Source organism: Lonchura striata, chromosome 35 (genome assembly GCF_050655825.1).
Source record: "Lonchura striata isolate lonStrDom1 chromosome 35, ASM5065582v1, whole genome shotgun sequence".
NCBI classification, from domain to species: domain Eukaryota; kingdom Metazoa; phylum Chordata; class Aves; order Passeriformes; family Estrildidae; genus Lonchura; species Lonchura striata.
Genome location: NC_140737.1, coordinates 3,250,647 through 3,272,380, shown reverse-complemented (window position 1 = coordinate 3,272,380; position 21,734 = coordinate 3,250,647). Strand labels below are relative to the sequence as shown.

Sequence of the window (21,734 nt, the reverse complement as noted above, 5' to 3'; positions counted from 1 at the left end):
ACTCAGTGATGCCTCTAGCCCTGAACCCCCTCATCTACAGCCTGAGGAACCAGGAGCTCAAGGCTGCACTATGGAGACTGATGAGAGGAAGGTTTCAGGAACATTAAACTGCTGTCCAATTTCTGCCATCACTTGTAATAAAAGTAATCTGTGATGCTTCTTATTGGTTTCATTTTGGAGGTTCTTTTTCTTTGTTTTATTTCTTAATCTTGTCCACAAAGGAAAGCCATTCCATATGCCATTTCTCATTTTGCTTCTTTCCACCTTCCTTGTGCCCACAGACTGTGTCAATGAGGGGCTGCGCTCTCAGTGGCTTTAAAGGAACTAAAGGATCTCTCAGCAGAGTTTTCTGCAGAGATGTGCTTTTGTTGACTTCTCTGGAGCTGCAGAAGCATTGTCTGTGTGCAGAGCTGGGGCAGATCAGTGCTGGCACAGCAGCTCTGCTTCTGCTGGCCACACCATTCCTGATCCAGGCCAGGAGCCATTGGCCTTCTTGGCCACCTGGGCACACTGCTGGCTCATGTCCAGTCTGCTGTCCATCAGTCCCTGCAGGTCCCTTTCTGCCTGGCTGCTGTCCAGCCCCTCTCTCCCCAGCCTGTAGCACTGCAGGGGTTGTTGTGGCCAAAGTGCAGGACCCGGCACTTGGACTTGTTAAACCTCACCTTGTTGGATTTGGGCCCTGGATCCAGCCTGTCCAGGGCCCTGTGCTGAGCCCTTCTACCCTCCAGCAGATCAACACTCCCAGACAACTTGGTGTCCCCAGGGTTCCATGAGGCCCCAGAGTGTCCCAATGGTCTCCATGATTCCATGATGCCTCCCAGTGTCACAATGTCCCTTTAGTTCCATGGGACCCCTTGGTGTCACAAAGTTTCTTGGATCCTTGGGCCCTGCAGTGTCACTATGTCACCGTGGCCCCCCAAGGCCCTGCAGTGTCACAGTGGATCCTTGGTTCCATGAGGTCTGGCAGGGCAGCAATGCTCTCCTTGGTCCCTCAGTGTCACAAAGGCCTCTTGGTCCCAAGGGACACTGTCAGTCTGTGGTGGTGGCGGGCACAACTTTCCCTGGGAGTGTTTTGTGCTCACGGGTAGGAGCCATGGGAGCCCAGCACACACACACACACACAAACACACACACACACGGAGCTGCTCAGCAGTGAGGACACGGGAGGGCCCAGGCATGGAGCTCCAGCGAGGGTTTATCTGGCGGTCAAGGGGTCTGGGGGTTAAAGACAAAGGAGGGTTTAGGGTATAAATACAGGAACAGAGGGGGTTGAGGAGAGCATCAGGGATGTCAGGGTTTAGGGGTGGTACACAGGAAAAGGGACTAATAGGGAATGCCAGGGTGGATAGGCGGGGACATAAAGCAATGAGAAGACAGGGAAGGGAGAACTTGCTAGAACATGAACATATGAGGGTAAAAAGGTTAGGAAAGGCCAACAGGCCAATTTGGAGGACAGATCTGGGACAAATTAACACAGTGCTGCAGAGTACCATGGGGGAAGCTTCTGTCCTCACCCTGAGCTGTGAGGAATGCCCAGAGCCTAAGGTGCATCTCTCCAGGGCATTGCTGTTGCCCTCTCCCCAGTAAGCTCACAGGCCTCCACACAAACACACTGGAGATGTCTGGGGCCATTCATCATTTCTCTGCTCTCAGCACCGAGGCAATGGACTCTGGCACAGCACTGAGCTCATGCCTGTGGCAACCACCCCTGGCCATGGGGCTCCATGGAACTGCTTTCAGGAAACCCCCCAAGAGTTTTGGAGTGCCCCAAAACTGCTTCAGGAATGTGAGATACCCCAGCATCTCTTCATGAATGTAGACTATTCAAAAACTCACTCAGTAACGGGTTCCCCCTATCTTAATCATCCCCAAACTTTGGCTGTCTATTCCAGACCCCACCCCACCTCCCCAATGCCAACCCCAACTCATCCCACCCATTCTGGACATCAAGACCTCTTCCCAGGCTGTACTTCCCCCATTTCACACCTCCCAAACCCCATCCCACCCATCCCGCCCCACCCAATGCCCATCCTGATTTGCATCCCACTTTGCCCAATCTCCTTGCAACCTAATTTCACCCTGAGATGCAGTGGAAGCAAGTAGTTTTGGGGTGGGATTCAGTAGTTTTTAGTGGCACTGAGTTGTTTTGAGCTGACAGATCTGTCCCTCTCACCTTTGGAGTGCCAAGAAATAAAGACAACTAAACCAAATACGCTCAACACACCCATTTCCTCACAGATATCTCCTGTAATCCAAGACTCCCCAAAACACAAGTAAAATGTGAGGCTTTAGATGACTTTGATGAATTTGCTGATTTTTACCACAATTTTCTGTGTTTTGAATGGAGGAAGATAAAAGATAACTGGAGCAAAAATAAAAGGAACACCAGCCACTTCCATCTGTGTATCACAGAGAATGTGGTCACCAGGGCTCTGACCAGGGTGGTCCTCTGATGGGGATGGAGCTGGAGCAGCACACGAAGCTCTTCCTGCAGGTGGGGTTCTCGTAGGGCTTCCCTTACTGGTGCCTCCGTTGGTGCCAGGCAAAGAATGAGCGGTCTGAGAAGCTCTTCCCACACCGGGGACACTCGTAGGGCCTCTCCCCGGTGTGGATGGGCCAGTGGGTGACAAGGGCAGAGCTGCAACTGAAGCCCTTCCCACACTCTCCACACTGCAGGGCCCTGAGACCAAGGGACCATTGTGACACTGTGGGGTTTCATGGAATCCTGGAGAGCACTGTGACATTTCTGGGCCTCATGGAACCAAGAGGACTGTAGTGACACTGTGTGACTCCAGGGAATGTCAGGATCATTGTGACACTGAGAGGCTCCATCAAACCAAGGGTCCATTGTGACACCACAGGGCCTCAGGGAACCGTGGAGACCATTATGACTCTTTGGGGTGTCATGGGACCAAGGGACCATTGTGACATGGTGAGACCCAAGGGAGCCAAAGGTCCATTGTGACATTGGAAGGCCTCATGGAATCATGGAGACACCATTAAGAGACTTCACAGCCTCATGGAACCAAGGGGCCATTGTGACACTGTGGGGCACCATGGAACCAAGGAGACCATGGTGACACTGAGGAGACTCATGGGATCATTGAAACCATTGGGACACTATGAGGCCCCCTGGAATAAGCAAATCATTGTGAAACTGCGATGTGGCTGCAACTCTCTGGCCACAGAGCTGCAGGCACAACTTTCCCAGGCATCATCTTGGGGAAGGCTGTGAGAAGATCAGAGAAAAGAATGAGAAACAATTCTTATCTTTACTTGCTGCACCTGCTGTTGCGAACATTGGAATGTGTTATGGAGATTTGTTTGCCAAAAGGTGATTTCTTAAATGGCCAGTGGTGCTGTTGTTTGCATTCAATGACCAAACTGGTCTGAGTGCATCGGACTGTCTGTAAGCACGATGAGTTTTTCTGAATAAGTATAGTATAGTATAGTATAGTATAGTATAGTATAGTATAGTATAGTATAATAAAGCAATTGATCAGCCTTCTGGAATCACGGAGTCAATGCTAATTATCACCATGATGGGGATATTATGCTACAATTCTGTGAGGTCTCATGGCACCAGTGAGACCATTGTGAACCTGGAGGTCCCCACAGAACCAAGGGGACCATTGTGACACTGTGGGGCCTCATGAAACCAAGAGGCCTTTGTGGCACTGCAGGGCTGCAGGGAGCCAAAGGTCCATTGTGACACTGCAGGGCCTCGTGTCATCAGTGTTCCATTGTGATACTGTGGAGCCAAAGGAGACCATTGTGACATCGCAAACCCCAGGGTCCAAAGGTCCATTGTGACATTGTGGCCTCATGGAACAGAGGAGTTCCGTGTCATTGTGGGGCCTGGGGAACCACGGAGACCCCTGGGACACTGTGGGGTCCCAAGGAACCAAGGAAACATGGAACAGGTCTGGCTGGTTTGGCCTCCAGGGGCTGCCTGACAGCTTGGCACCTGCAGGGTCTCTTCTCATCTGCTATTGAAGCACTGGGGTTCGGGGCTTTTCTTCCTATGGAAAAGAACTCTCCTTCTTCTCTAGGCACACATGGCCAGAACTGGGGTTTCACATCCATTTCCTTATATCCAGGGATTGTTCCCATGGACATATTGGCAGGACAAATCTGGCAGGCAGTCATTTGGTAAGGGTCACTGCTTATCTGCTTCCAAAATACGGGGGAAGGATCCAAGCTTTCCTTCCTTTGGGAAAGAACTGTCCTGCTTCTCCAGGTGCTCATGGCCAAAATTGAGATTGTCTCCAAAATTCCCTATCTCCAAAGATTGCCACCAGACAAAATCTGCCACTCCTGACAAGTCTGCCTGGCCTTGGCCTAATGAGACTCTCACCTGCCTTCCAAACAGTGGGGCTCTGTGCTTTCCTTCCTATGGAATAGAACTGTCCTTCTCCTGCAGGTGCCAATGGCCATATTGGTATTTCACCTCCAATGTTGACTGTTGTGACAGACTGGAGGAGATTGTTGGCTGGAAACATTTCATGTGTAGGGGAGGAAGGGACGGGATCAGCCTTGCCCTGCCCTGGAACCCCAGCACTGCCCTGCCCTGGAACCCCAATCCCCCCAGAGCCTCTATCCCAGCCCAGCAGTGTCTGCCAGTCCCTGGCACAGCACAGGCAATGTTCCACAGCCACCTCTGGAGCCCCAGCCCAGCTCCTGAGTGACCAAATGACCCCAAGTCCCACCTGGGGGAAGGGCCCAGGAACACCAAGGGTTATTTAAGGCTGACCGCAAGGCAAGCACACATCTTGACCCTACCTGCTCTTGGAATTTCCATCTGAACACCACTGGAATCCAGGAGTTGGTAGCTGAGTGTGTGCTTCTCTGTATCTTATTTTTTCTCTCTTTCTGTATCTACCTCTTCTATTTCTGTACTCTTGCAAATATTGATTAACTTAAAATTGAACAGGCTCAGAGTTTGTGAAGTTGAATGGGCCATCATAATGCTTTGAGAAGTTTTTTTTGTTGATTGAATGCCGTATTAAAACGTTTGCCAAAGTTTCACTGATTTTCTAGATTTCCCAGTAAAGGCTGTTTTGTTGCTTAGAGCTCCTGAGAAACTCTTGATAGTATTGCTTCAGTGCATCCAACTCAGAGGATACAGATTATTGTCATTCCTTTCAAATGTCTCCTTGAGAGAGTTTTTTAGTGCATGGGGGTCAAGGCTTGTGTGTCCTGCTTGGCACAGCCCAGGCAGGGCTTTCACAGCCCCATCCCACACTCCATTTCCCACCTGGAGCTGCTGGTGCCTCTGAGTTCTGCTGCCCCAGCCCCAGGGACGCTCTCCTTGTCTGCCCATTCCCCCAGGGTCTCTGGGCAGGGATGGCCTCAGTGGGGGCTGCTGACATCCTCAGCAACTTGGAGGCTGCTGCTGAATTTTACTGCTCCAGAGGCTTCTTCAGCCTTCAGCTCTTCAGTTCAGGAATTCAGTGCCTCAGGACTCATTAACATTCAGAATATTTGAACTAAGCCAAGCCTCTGGGAATAATTAAAGTTTCCAAATCTTTTGTGGTTGATTAGACAGATTTCAGGAGCCTATTTAAAGTGAATACACTATATTTACAAAGACCATGAGAAAAGATTTCTTAGCTTCTCTTTAGATATTTTTTCCTGTTAATTCATTGATAAGTGCAATCTCCAATTGACACTGAATGCAAGCACCTCCTTATGCAGTTGGAATAGATATGAAAATCAAGACCCTTTGTGGATGACAATCCATCAGACTCTGTCCCTACCCCCACCCCAGCATTTCCCCCATCCAAGCCCTGGCACTCAGAGCAGCCTTGTGCAAATCTGAGCTCCCTCCAGCCCAGGCTGCACCTTCAGGTTTCAGCTCCTGGGCTCCAACTCCCACCTGCTTTCCTTGGAGAAGGAGCTGCCCCAGACACAGAGGGATGTTCATTTATTGCCAGCCAGCAAAGCCAAGGGAAGGCACAGCTCCATCAAATGCAAAAGTCATTCCTCTGCTGGCTATTAAATCCACTGTGCACAGCAGACAGTCTCAGAGCAATGGAAAACACCTTCTGTGCCCAGCACAGATCCCAAAGTCCCCCCCAAACCCTCCCTGCCCCAATTCTGCCCAGATTTGCTCTTTGCACACACGAGTTACAGGCTGAAGACAGGAGCTCCCTCCATGCCCAGAGGGAGGAAAAGAGGGAAAGCGGATGAAGAGCTCTCCTGTGCAGAGCCAAGGTCCAAGTGCTCCTGCAGTGGAAACCACAACTCATCAGGTTTGTGTCCTTTGGGCTCAGGGACTGGTGGCACTCAGAAGCACAGAAAGGTTTCTTGCCAACAAACACAAGTTCCACATTTGAACAATTTAATAACCATCACAGCTCTCCCCTCAGCTCTCTGTGATGTCCCAGCAGCATTTGACATGTCCCCCATCCCCAAGGGATTTTCATACAGGAACAGTTTTAGACAAAGACATAAGAAAATGTAATTATGTAATAGGTATAAATATAAGTAAGGCATTGAATAATTATATATTTATTTTAACTTCAGAAAAATTTGAGAAGTCCCTGAAGCTCAAAGCATGAGACCAGTCAGTGGAGAGGCACTTGAATGACCAGAAAGCATCTGGAGGAATAAATCTGGGAGTAACAGGAAGGACATAGATGCAGCTGCTCTAGTGAAGAGATGTTCTTAGACAAGGCCATTTTTAAAAGGAGAAGTGGAAACTGAAGGAAGAGGGACAGGAAAGAATAAACTGAATCTTGGTGACTCAAGTAGATGCGAAGATCAGTATTTCTCCTCCTGCCATCAGTACACTTCCAGGAAATTACTGTTCCTAGAGGGAAAACGTTGCCATTTCTTAAAAGTACTCAAGTAACCTGGATAATAAAAACATGTCTGTATATTAGGAAACAGGAAGGTATTAAAACTGGTGCCCCTTTCCAGGCAGACATCAACATCAGCTGTGTGCCCATTACCAGGCAATGCCACCTGTGCCCTGAGGTGCTGAGCTGGGACTGGATCTCTCAGAGAGGAGCTGAGGGAGAGCAGAGCACCTTGCAAGCTGCAGGTCCCTGCCAGCCCCGCAGGGCTCCTGTGTCATCAACATCTGCTCTGCTCCAGTCTGGAACAGGACCCAGCATGGTGCCGGGACCATCAGAGAGCTGAGGTGTGTGCTGGAATTCCATGCTCTCCCCATGGCACAGCATCCCTGCATTTCCCTGCTCCAGCCTTGGTCTCCAGCAGAGCCATGGGGGCTCTTTGGGCTCCTGAGTGTTCCTGCAGCCCCCAAGGGCAGCTGAGCTCTGCCTTGGGCACAGGCAGCCCTGGCCAGCGCAGGCCATGCTCAGCAATTCCTTGTCTGTGCCCGGCCTTGCTGCCAGCCCCGGCAGCGGCTGCGTGGCCCCTCGGTGGCCCTGTGCTGGCCCAGCCATGGTGCCACAGCCCCTGTGCAGCCCAGCCCAGGACAGGAGCATTGGGGCTGGGAACGGCCCCTGTGCCGTGGGGCCCTGGGCAGCCTTGGGGCTCTGTGCCCCATGGCCTCCCTGCTGGGCAGCCTCTGCCAGCTCCTGCCGAGCCCGTGGCACCTGTGGGGCTGCACAGACAGCCCTGCCCGGGCTCTGCCGGCCTCGGGGCCAGCAGAGAGGCGGCCAGGGCTGGCCATGGCCGGGAACAGGCCCTGAGCCCCGCAGGAGGATGGAGCTGGGCCACAGCCAAACTCAGCCCAGGGCAGAGCTGGGCTCAGCAGCCAGGGCTGCCCAGGGCTGGCACAGACAGAGGCTGGCGCTGACAAATGTCCTGGGCCCCTCCCTGCTCTGTCCATGCCCCAAGGGCACAGAGCAGCCTCCTCTCTCGGGCTCTTGCCTGTTTTCAATGCCTGCCCAGGCGCTGGCCCTGCCCCACAAGGCCTGGGCTGAGTCCTGCCCCTGCCCGCTCAGCCAGGCTGAGATGGACACTGATGGTTTCTGTGCCAGGCTCTCCCAGCCCAGCCCAGCTCCCTGCCAGCTCTGCCAGCTGCCCTGAGCTCTGGGCAGCACCAAGGGCCTCTCCCCAGCACAGCCCAGCCGGCTCTGGCCCCACAGCTCTGCTCAGCCCAGGCTGCTCTGGGCACTGCCCCACGGCCTCAGCCCCTGCCAAGGGCACAGCAGCAGCTGCAGCTCAGCCAGGACTCAGCCCCACCATGGGGGAAGGGGCTTGGCCAAGGCCAAAGGAGCTCCCTGGCTGCCCTGCTCCCCTCTGCCTGAGGTGCTGAGAGCTCTGCAGCCCCTCCTGCCATCCCATCTGCCCAGGCCAGCACAAGAGCCCCGGCCCTGGGGCCCTCCAGAGCTGCTCCTGCTCCAGGCCCAGGGCCCATCCCAGAGCTGGGGCAGCCACAAAGCTGTGTCCATTTCTGCTCATTGCTGCTCTGATGGGGATGGATCCTCAGCCCCTTGGAGGTAGCTGACGGATTTTACTGCTCCAGAGTCCTCTTCTTTCTTGAGCTCTTCAGTTCAGGATTTCAAAGGGGAAAGCTCATATACATTTGTTTAAAACGCCCAAACAAGAAAATCACCTGGGAATAATTGAAGTTGTCAACTCTTCTGTGGCTAATAAGACAGATTTCAGAAGTGTATTCAAAGATAATGTACATTGAAAACAATGAAGTGATAATGGTTTTGTCCTGCTTTCTTTTCTTGTTTATCGATTGATATAATCAATGTCCAATTGATATTGATCCCCAGCACCTTCTAATGCAGTCTAAACATATATGAGAATCAAGACTCTTGGTGACTGACATTCAATCACTCTTTTGTCCCCACCCCCTCGCCACATTTCCGTCTTTCATACCCTGGCACTCCTATGGATCAGGAATGGTGTGGCCAGCAGGAGCAGGGCACTGATTCTTCCCCTGTGTTTGGCACTGGTTGGGCAGCACCTCGAGTGCTGTGTCCAGTTCTGGGCCCCCAGTTTTGGAAGGACCTGGAGGGCTGGTGTAGAGAGCTTGGCAGAAGAATAGTTAAATAGCAAGGGACATGAAACTGTAAAATTAGTCAAAGTATGAAGGGCTACGTGACTGCTGTAAGGTCTCCATGACCCTGAAAGCAGGTGGTGTGCAGAAATCAGGATGATTGAAACTGCTTGGTATGTATAAAAGATAAAGAGGAACAAAGAAGTACTAACTACAAGGACAGTAGAGCAAGATAGTAGCACAAGTCACATAGCAACCAATCATGAGCTCGGCTTTTGCAATATGTATGAGCTAATTAACGAACATATATAAACTGTGTAATCTGTCACAATAAACTGAGACTTGATGATCATGATAGCATGAGTCTTGTCTCCCGCGGCACCCCCCAACAGGCTGGAATGTGTCCAGAGAAGGGCAGCAAGGCTGGTGAGGGGTCTGCAGCACAAGTCCTGTGAGAAGCGGCTGAGAGAACTGGGATTTTATCCTGGTGACACTGTGAGGCCCAAGGATCCAAGGGACTTTGTGACATCAAGGGGTCCCATGGAACCAAAGGGACATTGTGACACTGGGAGGCCTCATGGAATCATGGACACCATTGGGACACTCTGGGCCTCATGGAATCAAGGTGACACCAAGTTTGCTGCGAGTATTGATCTGCTGGAGGGTAGGTAGGCTCTACACAGGGCCCTGGACAGGCTGGATCCAGGGCCCAAAACCAACAAGGTGAGGTTTAACAAGTCCAAGTGCCGAGTCCTGCACTTTGGCCACAACAACCCCTGCAGTGCTACAGGCTGGGGAGAGAGGGGCTGGACAGCAGCCAGGCAGAAAGGGACCTGCAGGGACTGATGGACAGCAGGCTGGACATGAGCCAGCAGTGTGCCCAGGTGGCCAAGAAGGCCAATGGCTCCTGGCTTGGATCAGGAATGGTGTGGCCAGCAGGACCAGAGCTGCTGAGCCAGCCCTGATCTGCCCCAGCTCTGCACACAGACATTGCTGCTGCAGCTCCAGAGAAGGCAACAAAATGACATCTTTGCAGAAATCTTTCCTGGAAGATCCTCTAGTTCCTTGAAAACTACTAAAAATTAAAAATGGCACAAACAATGACATTTATTGTGGACAATATGAAAAAAGTAAAACAAAGGGTAAAACAATCCATAACCAAACCATAAAAAATTATCAAAGATTACTTTTATTACAAGTGATGGCAGAAATTGGACAGCAGTTTAATGTTCCTGAAAGCATCCAGTCACCAGTCTCCTCACTGCAGCCTTGAGCTCCTGGTTCCTCAGGCTGTAGATGAGGGGGTTCAGGACTGGAGGCACCACCGAGTACAGAACTGACAGGGACAGATCCAGAGATGGGGAAGAGATGGAGGGGGGCTTCAGGTGAGCAAATATGCCAGTGCTGAGGAACAGAGAGACCACGGCCAGGTGAGGGAGGCAGGTGGAAAAGGCTTTGTGCCGTCCCTGCTCAGAGGGGATCCTCAGCACAGCCCTGAAGATCTGCACATAGGAGAAAACAATGAACACAAAACATCCGAAAAGCAAACATGCAGTAACAGCAATGAGCCCAAGTTCCTTGAGGTGGGAATTGGAGCAGAAGAGCTTGAGGATCTGTGGGATATCACAGAAGAACTGGCCCAGGGCATTGCCATGGCACAGGAATAGGGAAAATGTATTGGCCGTGTGCAGCAGAGCATTGAGAAAGGCACTGGCCCAGGCAGCTGCTGCCATGTGGGCACAAGCTCTGCTGCCCAGGAGGGTCCCGTAGTGCAGGGGTTTGCAGATGGACACGTAGCGGGCGTAGCACATGATGGTCAGGAGGAAATACTCTGATCCAAGGAAGAAGAATATCAGAAAGACTTGAGCAGCACATCCGTTGTAGGAGATGGTGGTGGTGTTCCAGAGGGAATTGTGCATGGCTTTGGGGACAGTGGTGCAGATGGAGCCCAGGTCGCTGAGGGCCAGGTTGAGCAGGAAGAAGAACATGGGCGTGTGCAGGTGGTGGCCGCAGGCTACGGTGCTGATGATGAGGCCGTTGCCCAGGAGGGCAGCCAGGGAGATGCCCAGGAAGAGGCAGAAGTGCAGGAGCTGCAGCTGCCGCGTGTCTGCCAGTGGCAGCAGGAGGAAGTGGCTGATGGAGCTGCTGTTGGACATTTGCTGTGGCTGCACATGGGCACCTGTTCATGGAGAAAGGACAGGGACAAGTCAGGAGAGGCTGCTTGGAGCCAAACCTGGGCCATTCCCTGCAGACTGTCCTGCTGGGACTCACCCACCCTTGTTCCTGCTCTGGGAAAACCTTCACCCAGGTCCCTGCTTGAGCTCCAGTTGTGCTGGCTGAGTGTGCCAGGAGCAGACAGGCCTGTATGGGGGGCCTCTCGAGGAACCATCCCTGCCCCACTGCCCTGGGTTTGTGGCCATGTGGCAGAGGGACTAGGCTGGATATTCAAGATTTGTCAGGGGAATCACTCCTACTGCAGAAAGGCTCGGTACCATCTGCACTCACACTTCTAAAGGACATGGAGAGCAGGAAAGAATTTTTGCCATTATTTTCTTACCCACACATCATTGCTGGCACTCTGAGGTCAGAAATCCCCAGCATTCCTGCTGCACTCAGAGTTTGCCACTGAGAGATGTGAGAGGCCAAGGATTCCCTGTGGCTGAGGGAAGGTGACGGGCTGGATGTGCTTGTTACCCCAGCACTGCTCTGCTCAGCCCCCTCTGCTTCCCTGAGCATCTCCCTGGGCCTGGACATCCCCTCCTGAGAGGTGCCTTGTCCCTGCCAGCGCTCACAGAGCCCATCCCACCCTGTGTGCCCTCGGCCCGGCCCTACAGAAACCTGCCTGTGTGCAGGGCCCTGGCTGGGGCAGGCTCTGTGTGCAGCTGGGCAAGGGCAGCTCAGGAGAGCCCTGCTGGGCCCTGCAGAGGTGATGCTGCTGCTGCCCAGGGCTGAGGAGTGGCTGAAGGCCCTTTGGGAGGCTCCCAGCAGAGAGACTGACCAGCCAAAGTCACAGTTCTGGAGTCTCTGTAAATGTTCAAACATTCCTTTGATGATCCCGTGTGTCCCTTTCAACTTAGAATGTTCTGTGATTTTGGGACTACAATTTCTGTTCTGCTTCTCTCATCCCCCTATTGTCTATAATCAAAAGAGAAAAAAATCCCCTTGCAACAGTGTTAAAACAGTAAAGTAAAAACCAGACCTTTCTTGGAATCTTCCAGGTGTCCCAGTGGGGATGGGGCACACCCAGACCCTGATTTCAACAATTCATAAAGGTTGATTAATTAGGATATTTAACAGGAACGTCCAGCAGGAGATTCAGTTGCCCCAGTTACACACCCCTGCCTCAACACATTGCAGTAGGTCCAAGGATTTCTTTGCCCCAGTTTTAGTTATGACTGTTCACATTCTGGTCAAAACCAAAATATGCTTCTTGTAGGCCCTCTTCCTGATAATAAGACTATGCAGTATTTCAGGAATATATTTTGACAGTCAGTTTATTGTACTAAAATCTAAGAGAAAGGTAGGAAACATACTAGTGTCAGCAAAGATTAGAGTTATATAAGAACATCATAGTAGTTTGATAAAGCTAATTAAGAGTTTAATGGAGTTTAGTAAGGATTATAGTTTTATAATCCTAAAATAGTAATTTACAGAGCTACGAGTATATGAAAAATGTATAAAAAGCAAAAATTTTTTTGTCACCACCCCAACATTGTCATCCTGCTCCAAGCAGGAAATTGAAAACACTCTCAGGAAAGCTCCTGACCTTTACAGCAATCCCAGGCTTACCTTGTTTGGGAAGTGTCCTGCGGAGCTGTGCCCAGGCTGGTCTGGAGCTGGGAGCAGCCCTGCCCCACCCAGCCCCTCTCAGCAGCAGCACCTGCCCTGCTCAGGGTAGCTCCTTCCCCCCACAGCTCCTGGCCAGCGCTGGGAGCAGCTCCAGGGCCGGCTGAGAGCTGTCCCTGGCAGGCAGCAGAGTCCCTGGCCCAGCACAGCGCCCTGGGCTGCAGGACCCTGCTCTGCAGGACAGCCCTGGGCACCCCTGGCTGCTCTGCACAGGAGATGAGCAGAGAATGCACTCACAGGGTCTGTGGGCATTGGCATGTTCCAGCTTTAGGAGATCTCTCCAGGAGCTGCAGCTGCATTGTCCTGCAGCCAGAGGTTCCTGTGCCAAGGGCTGGCAGTGATTCTGCCCCAGGCACTTCTCAGCCCCTTCCCAGCCCTGACTGATTGAAGCTCTCTGTGCCTCTGTGCTGTGCCCGCGCTGGCTGCAGGCAGTGCCCCAGCCCTGCTGTGTGGGAACTTTGGGTTTGGCTGGGGTTCTCGTGTGGTGGTAGAGCTTCTTCTTTAACCCGTGTTTTCAAAGGAAAACTCCACAGTTTCTTCTTGTTTGGTCTCAAGATGTTTTATTGCTAGTTATCTAACAGATTAAGTTTTCAGGCTGCGGCTCTTTGGTCAGTGGCCCAGGTAGAGAGGCACATACTCTTGACGCCTTGACTGGTGTCTTCTTCTCTTCTCTCTCCGCCTAGGGCTGTTGCTATCTTTTATAAGATATATTACGTATAACATGTTTATAATTATTCTTCAATACTTATTATTTATGTTACTAAGTGTTTTTCTATTCTAAACTAATCTATGAGTGCCAACATTATCAAGAACATGGAGGTAAGGAAGAAGAAAGAAGAAGGATGGGTTTAGCCCACTTTCTTCCATCTTAGAACTTCTGACCCCTATGTACAAAGTAAAAACCCCCCTGTATATGTACTAAAACCCCCCTGTACACTACTAAAAAATATTTCTCTCTATTTTGTGACTATATTTACTATACTATTTAGCACTTTGTGACTGCTTGTTCTACCTTCAAAGTTGGTAATTCATTCCATGGTTCAAACTCGAAATCACAGCTAAATCCAGCTGCCTGCTGGGGTCCAGACTGCGTCTGACTACGGCTTGGAACCTCTAAAAATGTCTGAGAGGCATTTTGAGTTCCCACATCTCCCCTCCCTGTTTGAACTAAAAATATTTGCTTTGCCACTTTGTTCAAGGCCCTTCGAATACACATGAAAATGCATGGCATGACAAGCAGAAGAACTATAAGCCTTATAAGAATATATGATATTACTTTTAAAATTTCTTTCCACATTGGTGAGAGATCAGAAAGGTTAAAGAAATTATCCCACTAGGACCCTGTTACTTTTTTCAGCTTGGTGATATTATTTTTTATTTGTTTTATATTTTCATGAATGGATTTTGAATGATCTGACAAGTTCATGCAGCACATCTCCTTAAATTCTTTACATCTGTGCCCATGTGACAGCAGCAAATAATCAATTGCCGCTCTGTTTTGAAGCACTGCCTGTCTTGCACTGCTGATGTCTGTTAACATGTCACTCAGTGCAGACGAAATGGCACGACTGTGTTTGCTCAGCCAGCAAGCTATGTGGTCCAATTGTGTCAAGGCCACCCCCGATGCTGTTTGGGGCGAGAAGATTGCAACTGCAATTCTCCGAGCCTTGTCTTAGGTATAAACATCATCATCACAATTTGGACTATATTGATTAAGGGATCTTTTTTCTTTGCATGTCTGCTCCTTTAAAGTTTTTAAATCAGGTGCAATTAATGAGAGTTCCCTAATGTTGTATGGACTGCCCTTGATTTTTGTAGGGATAGTAGGCTAAACTTTGTCTCTGCAAATCAAAAACACTCCCTTCGGTAAAGTGACTGGGTGTTGAAGGGATGCTTTGCTTGTCACCTTGGTGTAATTGCACCAAGATGATGCATTTTTATAAAAAGATTGATTTGGAGTGACATCTATTGTATGATTATCTGTCTTTGCCACTCCCACTGGATTAAATTTGATGTAATATTTCATTTTTGTTGACCTAAAAATATCTAGCTCTGGAGGTTCTAGGTGAGCCACAGGAAGGTATGGTGTCTAAACATGCCACCCTTCTATAGGATCTGAAAAGGTTTTTAAAACCTTTAGAGGGATATTTTTTGGAATTGGCTACTCCTTCACTGGCACACTTACCAAACATGTTGAAAATGGTTTCCCTGGCTTTGAATGAGTTAGACAAATATTGTTTAGACCCGCTGCCTTTGCCAAAGTTTCCCACACATTTTCCCTTGGTTGTTTCATGGGAAAGTCTGTCTCATTGTCTAAAGTAACGGACAAGAGAATGAGACACATGAATACTACTTGTCTAAACTCTATGTCTATGTCCCCAACCTTTGTGAAAAACCCTGCAATGCAGCAATATTCAAATGACACTTAATTTCCTCGAAAAACCCTAAGTCTCTGAATAATTAATTGTTGTCTGACGAGACGTTTGCAGCGTCTTTGTCTGCCTCTGTCTGCGTGTTCTCTTCTTTGCTCCTCGGGTCTGCATTTACCTGCTTTTGTATTTGAAAAGGTTTCACGTGCCTCGCTGACACCCATTTCGGTCCTCGCTCTGTGGAAACACAAGCGAAACCCTTGCCCTAAGTTATTAATGTAAATGGACTTTTAATTTGTCCTGATTCTGGATTTCTGATTAAAACTAAAGGATTTTCTCTTAACTTTGCTTGTGTACTGTTTGTAAAATGCCTAACAATTGGTGGTGTGGGCTTTGAGAAAGAACTATTTAAAAAATTTAATACATATAGAGCTTTGTTTAGCCGCATATAAGGTGTTGAGCTTGCCTCTCCCCTTTTCTGTTTATCTAAAAGGGATTTCAGGGTGTGATGTGTTCTTTCAATGATTGCTTGACTTGAGGGAGAATAAGGAATACTAAAAATGTGTTTTACTTCTTATTTTTTTAAAAATTTGTTAAGTACTTTATTTGTATAAGTCGGACCATTATTTGTTTTTATTTCTTGTGGCACCCCGAGTGATGCAAAAGCTTGCAAAAAGTGTCTGCAGGCATGTTCTGCGGTTTCCCCTGTATGTAATGATGCAAAAATTGCCCCTGAAAATGTGTCAACTGAGACATGGATATTTTTGAGCCTCCCAAAAGATGGGTATTTTGTGACATCAGCCTGCCAGAGCTGAAGACTCTGCAATCCCCTTGGATTGACAGCTCCTGTAGACGCAGGAGGCTGCACAAGCTGACAGTCTGGACAAGCATTGATGATCTTCCTCGCCTGACTTTTGGAGAGGCGAAAGGATTCCATCAATGCCTGTGCATTTTGATGGAAAAATGCATGGCTCAATTTTGCCTGCTCAAAAATATCCGGCAATGTCTGAGATATTATCATTGTGAGTTTGTTTGCTTGAGTATTTCCCTGTGCTAAGAACTCTGGGAGTGATGAGTGTGCCCTGATATGTGTAACAAAATATTTGTGTTCTCTATTTTCTAAAATTGTTTTCATGCATGACAGATATGAATATAAAATTTCATTGTCAGTGTGTTTCAAAAGTGATCCTTCTAACCGTTTGACCACATTTGCAACATATGCTGAATCTGTGACCAGATTGAGAGGTTCCTGAAACAATTGAAAAACCCTGACAACTGCTGGTAATTCTACAATTTGTGGTGAACTCTGTACCATTTTTATGTCTGATTCCCACTCTCCTGTTTTTGAATTTTGCCATGTAACTACTGATTTGTGAGTTTTTCTTGAACCATTGGTGAACATTGTCACCCCTTCCACTGGTTCTTGGCTTATTTTTGGCTTTTCTCTGAGACTTACTTTCGCATTCAGCATCCTGTGAGCTGGAAAATGAACAGTACAAATTCTTGGATAACCTAACAGAGCAATTGCAAAATCTTGTGATTTCTGCATCGCCCATTCAAAATATACTTTTTTCAAAGGAACATGAATAACTGAGAAATCTCTGCCTGACATTGTTAACAACCTGGTTCTCGCTTTAATGATAATCTGTGCTACCATTTCTAGATCTGTAAGAATTGTTTTTGAGGGCCTGTAAGCTAAGAAAACCCACTCTATCAACAAAAGAGGGTCTATTTGAGACAAATCTTATTGGAAAATTAACTTATATAATTGTGCTGTTTCCCCCAACACTGCTAAATGAAAAGGCAATGATTCTACAAAGCGATGTGTTTGTCTCTGCTGAATTATGTCTGTGATCTTTTCAAGATCCTTTTTTGCTTCAGGCGTCAGAGTTCTGGGAGATTTGATGTTATTGTCCCCTCTCAAAAGATCGAGCAACGACGAGATGTCATCATTGGTGATTCTCAGGATCGGTCTCATCTAGTTGATCTCCCCCAAAAGCTGTTGCAAATCTTGGAGATTGGTGACTTTTGTGTTGATTTCCAGTTTCTGTGGCCTTATTGTTTCTTTCGTGATTTTCCACTCCAGGTATTTTTAAGGTGTAATTTCTTGTATTTTTGGTGTACTAATTTCCAGTCTTGCTTTTTGCACCTGCGCAATCACACAGTCACGAACTTCTTGCACCTCCTGTTTTGTTGGTGCTGCAATGAGCAAATCATCTATATAATGGATAATTTTTGCTTTTGGATGTTTCTCTCGTGCTGGGTGTAAAGCTTGGGCCACATACCATTGGTAAATGCTTGGAGAGTTTTTGAGTCTCTGAGGAAGAACCGTCCAGTGGTATCTCTGCAAAGGTTCTTCTCTGTTGATGCTTGGGACAGAAAATGCAAAGCGTGGAGCATCATCTGGATGAAGTGGAATGCTGAAAAAACAGTCCTTGAGATCAATGATCACAAGCGACCAGTCCCTTGGGATCATCGAGAGAGATGGAAGCCTAAGCTGCAGTGGCCCCATGTCCTCGATGACTTCGTTGATTTTCTTGAGATCATGAAGCAGTCTCCAAGACTCTGAAGTTTTCTTGTGAATGACAAACACTGGGGAATTCCATGGGCTGTTTGTTGGTTTGATGTGTCCCTTCTGTAGCTGTTCTTGGACTAACTTTTTTAATGCACTCAATTTTTTTTGCTCTAGGGGCCACTGATCTACCTAAACAGGATCATTTGTTTTCTAGGCTAGTTTTAAAGTGGCGAGTGCCACAGTGACCCCTGTTAAAAATCTAATTCTCATTTCAGTCCCCATTGTGCCAAAAGGTCTCTTCCCCATACTGTGATGGGCTTTTGCACGATGAAAGGACGGATAACTGCTGTCTTTTTTCTCGGACCTGTGACAACAATTGCGTTGTCACTCTGCATGCACAGGGAACTCCCCCCTATGCCTGTGAGAGAACCTAAAGGTGCAACTAAGTCCCATTTCTGAGGCCAAAAAATGTATGAAATAACTGTAACATCCGCTCCTGTGTTAAGTATCCTTGTAATAGCAATTGTCTTTTCGTTATAAGTCAACTGACAAGTAACAATGGGCCGATCTCAGCTCAAATGTTTCACCTAAGATGCATGCACTTCTGCTTGATCACTAGGAAAAGAGTCCTGTTTGTTGAACACTGGCATGGCTTGCCTTTCTGGATGAGATGGCAAAGCCATAGCTCGAGCAATCGGTGTGTTTTGTGGAATTGTTAGAGGTGGTTGCAAGGCTTTTGCTGTGACCATCAACTCCTCATTACGGTTTGCTGAAATCAAAGATGGATAAACAACAAGTCCAAGGATACTGCTCCTGTCCTTGGCCATTATTAAAAAGTCCTGTCTTTTCTAAGAAGTCCCTGTGACACCTGTAGGTATCACTGCATGGCTATTGTCCAAAAGACACGTCAACTTGGAGGTTGCCAAGATGCATTGGAATCTGGGTGGTACCAAGTCTGGGTTGCTGGGGATTTTGGAGATTGCTCTGCTGAGGGGTTCTGTTTGTTGCTCCCCGAGGATTGTCCTTGCTGGTTCTGTGTCACTGCCAGGATTTGTGTCTGAGCGCGCTGGCATTGATTCGCGCTCTTTTTCCCGTTTCCCGGAATAGGAAGAAGTTTCTCATCCACATCTGTTTGTGAGTGACACTCACTTGCGAGATGTTTCCCTCTCCTGCACTGAGGGTAAAGGTCTGGTGGCTTGTTGGGCTTTGAAAGTTGTGGGCAGTTCCTTTTAATATGTCCTTGTGCCCTACACCTAAAGCACCGTCTCTCTGCATTAGGGTTGCTCTTTGTATAATTTGCAAGAGCTTCCCTAACACGTTTTTCAATTTGATCTCCCAAGTGTTCCTCCATGATGGAAGCAACATGTTGTGGTGTCCCCACCTTGCTGCACGCCTCGATCATGTTTGCCAAGGTGGCCTGGTGCGGCATCATGCTGATGATTCGTCTGCACTCCGGATTGGCATTGGAGAACGCGAGGCTTTTGACCAGGTGTGGTTTCGCTCCCTCCTCACTCACCTGCCGCTCCACCGCCTGAGAAAGACGATCTACGAATGAAGAAAACGGCTCTGAAGGACCCTGTTTGATCTCCGTGTAGATGGTGTCTTGGACCCCCGCTGGAGCAATTTGAAGAATCGCCCTCCGTGCTGCCTCTTTGATGTCGCTGAGCACGTGATGCGGGAGCCTCACCGCCTGTTGAGTTGGATCGTCCTTAGGAGGATCACCAGCAAGCTGCACCATGGTGAGGTTTGCATTTGGCCCACCCTGGTATTTGGCTCTCAGCTCCTCTAGGGATCTCCTCCATGCCTTCTGCCACACGAGAGCTTGGGTGTCTGTAAGGACTGATGTTGCAAGATATTTAAGATTATACGGTGTTAAATCATACATTCCAAAAATACTTTTTAACATTTGCTTGAAATATGGTGATGACAACCTATTGTCCCGAATGGCCTTAGCTAAATCTTTGATTGCTCCACGGTCCAGGCGCTCCCATCTCGGGTTTTGGCCCTGAGCGTCATAGTTCACTGGCATCATTATATTTCCTGAGCTCTGCAATAAACCTTTCTCTTTCTCTAATTTTGCTCGAATGTCTTGCTAGTCCACTTTTGCGCTCTGCAAAGCTGTAAATTCAGTGGGTACTTGCCTGTAGGGTGGAGTCATCTGTTGTGGCTGTAGTTTTGGTGCAGCAGCACTCACCGATACCAACGGCGTCTGCAGCATCTGTGAAGACGAAGGCTGGAAGCCTCTGGAGAAAAGTGAAGCATCTGCTGTGGAGGAGAACACACGACTGCCTTGCATTATTTGGAAAATTTTTGGAAGATGAACCAACAGTTCTGGCTGTGACTCTAAGGCTGTGCTTAAATATCGTAAAAGAAATTCAACAACCCCCTTTGATATTAAAATTGACTCTCTCTGCCCTGAAAGTTTGGCAGACCTTGATTTTGGAATTGTCCAAGCTGGGACACCCTCCGAAGCGGTGATGCGTATCGTTTCCTCCCATTGCTGCGCCTCAGCAGAAGTGTCCTGAGTCCCGCACTGTTCCGGTGCCAGTGGAGGTTCCTGCTGCCGTGCAGATGTGACCTTTTTCACCCTGGAGTTTTTCTTATTAGAAACTGGAAAAAAGTCCTGCAATGTTACAGTCCCACCACTGGGTGGCGCAGTGCCTCGATCTGACAAGTTCTGCGCAGCCTGTTGCAATGTTGTGGTTCCGCCGCTAGATGGCGCTGCCGCCTGACCAGCTGAGGTCAGAAAAGCACTCTGCTCTTCAATCTGCACTTCGATAAACATTTTAGCATCTCTTCTGTCAACTGATTTACATTTGCAAATCCCACACTAATTCCCGATAAACCTTTGAGCATTTCTTTTAACAACTGATTCACGTTTGCAATTCCTGCAGTTGATGAAACTGACTCTTGTTGTAACAACTGTTCTAATTTGGTCATGTCAGAAGCAGACAGGGATTGGCCGTGGGCTTGGGCCGTCTGTTGCCATGGGAACTGTGATGGAGCAGTGCCCTGAGGAATGTTTACCTCCTGGCCACGCCCCATCCCTGCCTGCGTCATCTCAGGGGAGTGAACACTCCTGCTTCAACCCTGGCTATGCTTTGGCCTCGCTCCGCCCCGCATCGCCTCCGAATCAGAGCCACTGCCGTCCCCCCCAAGGCTGACGCAATCACCCTCCTGTTCCCATTCCAACCCTGATGTTTCTGTCTCACTTTGCCCGTCTCCTGGCTCCGTGCCAGCACCCACAGCCTGCGCGCGCCGGCTCCGCCCCCTGTGTGCCCGTCCCGCGCATTCGAAATGTGAGAAATCCCCTCCACCCGTGGCTGTCGGGTTTTGCTCGACCTTCACACACGTGCCCGCCGCCTGAGCTGCAGCGAGGAACGCCTCCCGCTGTCCCTCTGCCGCTTCCTCAGCAGCCCTGGCTGCTGTGGTCATGGAGCCAAGTTCCCGCGCCCTTTGGGCAGCCGCTTCTGCGGCTTCACGGATTCTCGACCCTGAACGCGTCCCCGGGTACTCCGAGCGTACCACTGCCGCACTCGCACCCCCCGCTTTCGCCCCGATCCGTCCCGCCCCCGCCGCTCTCCCCGGCCTCGCTTTCTGCGCGGGCTGTTTTGAACTCCCAGCCTGCGCAGATGTGGAGGCGCTTTCCTCTCCCTCCTCCCCCTGCTCTGCACTCACGTTCGCACCTTCCCCCACCGGAGCTGCTGCCGCCGCCGCCGCCCCCCCCAGCGTGGGTTTGGACTTGGGCAAGGCCTTCCTCCCACTGAGGGTCGCGACTGTGCCTTGCTCACTTGCCTCCGTCTGTGGAATTTCTGCGTCGGAGGAGCTTAGGGACTCTTGGGAAACTGAGGAACAGTGAGAACCCGGGGACACGGGACGCGATGGGGTATCATCTCCCTGATTTTCCACAGAAAGCAATCCTGCCTGTCCTGTGTCTGTGGTGAGAGGATCTGTCCCAAGCTGCTGGCCGGACTGTCCCCCCTCCTGTTTGTCACCAGGAGCCGTAGCTGCCTGGCTTGAGCTGCCGCATTGTGAGAGTGACTCTAGAACTGTTCTTGCTGAAGATAAAAGTTTTGTG

At 49.4% G+C, this 21,734-nt stretch overlaps 1 protein-coding gene and 1 pseudogene across 1 annotated transcript; both read right to left on the bottom strand.

Annotated features, from left to right (window-relative positions):
- Positions 1 to 9,748: 9,748 nt before the first annotated feature.
- Positions 9,749 to 11,101, bottom strand: LOC144247602 (olfactory receptor 14A16-like). The gene has a single exon (XM_085565309.1). It carries the CDS (start codon positions 11,080 to 11,082, stop codon positions 10,150 to 10,152), a length of 933 nt encoding a protein of 310 aa, XP_085421435.1. The 5' UTR covers positions 11,083 to 11,101; the 3' UTR covers positions 9,749 to 10,149.
- Positions 11,102 to 13,202: 2,101 nt separating this feature from the next.
- LOC146764264 (uncharacterized) lies at positions 13,203 to 15,365 on the bottom strand (annotated as a pseudogene).
- Positions 15,366 to 21,734: the final 6,369 nt, after the last annotated feature.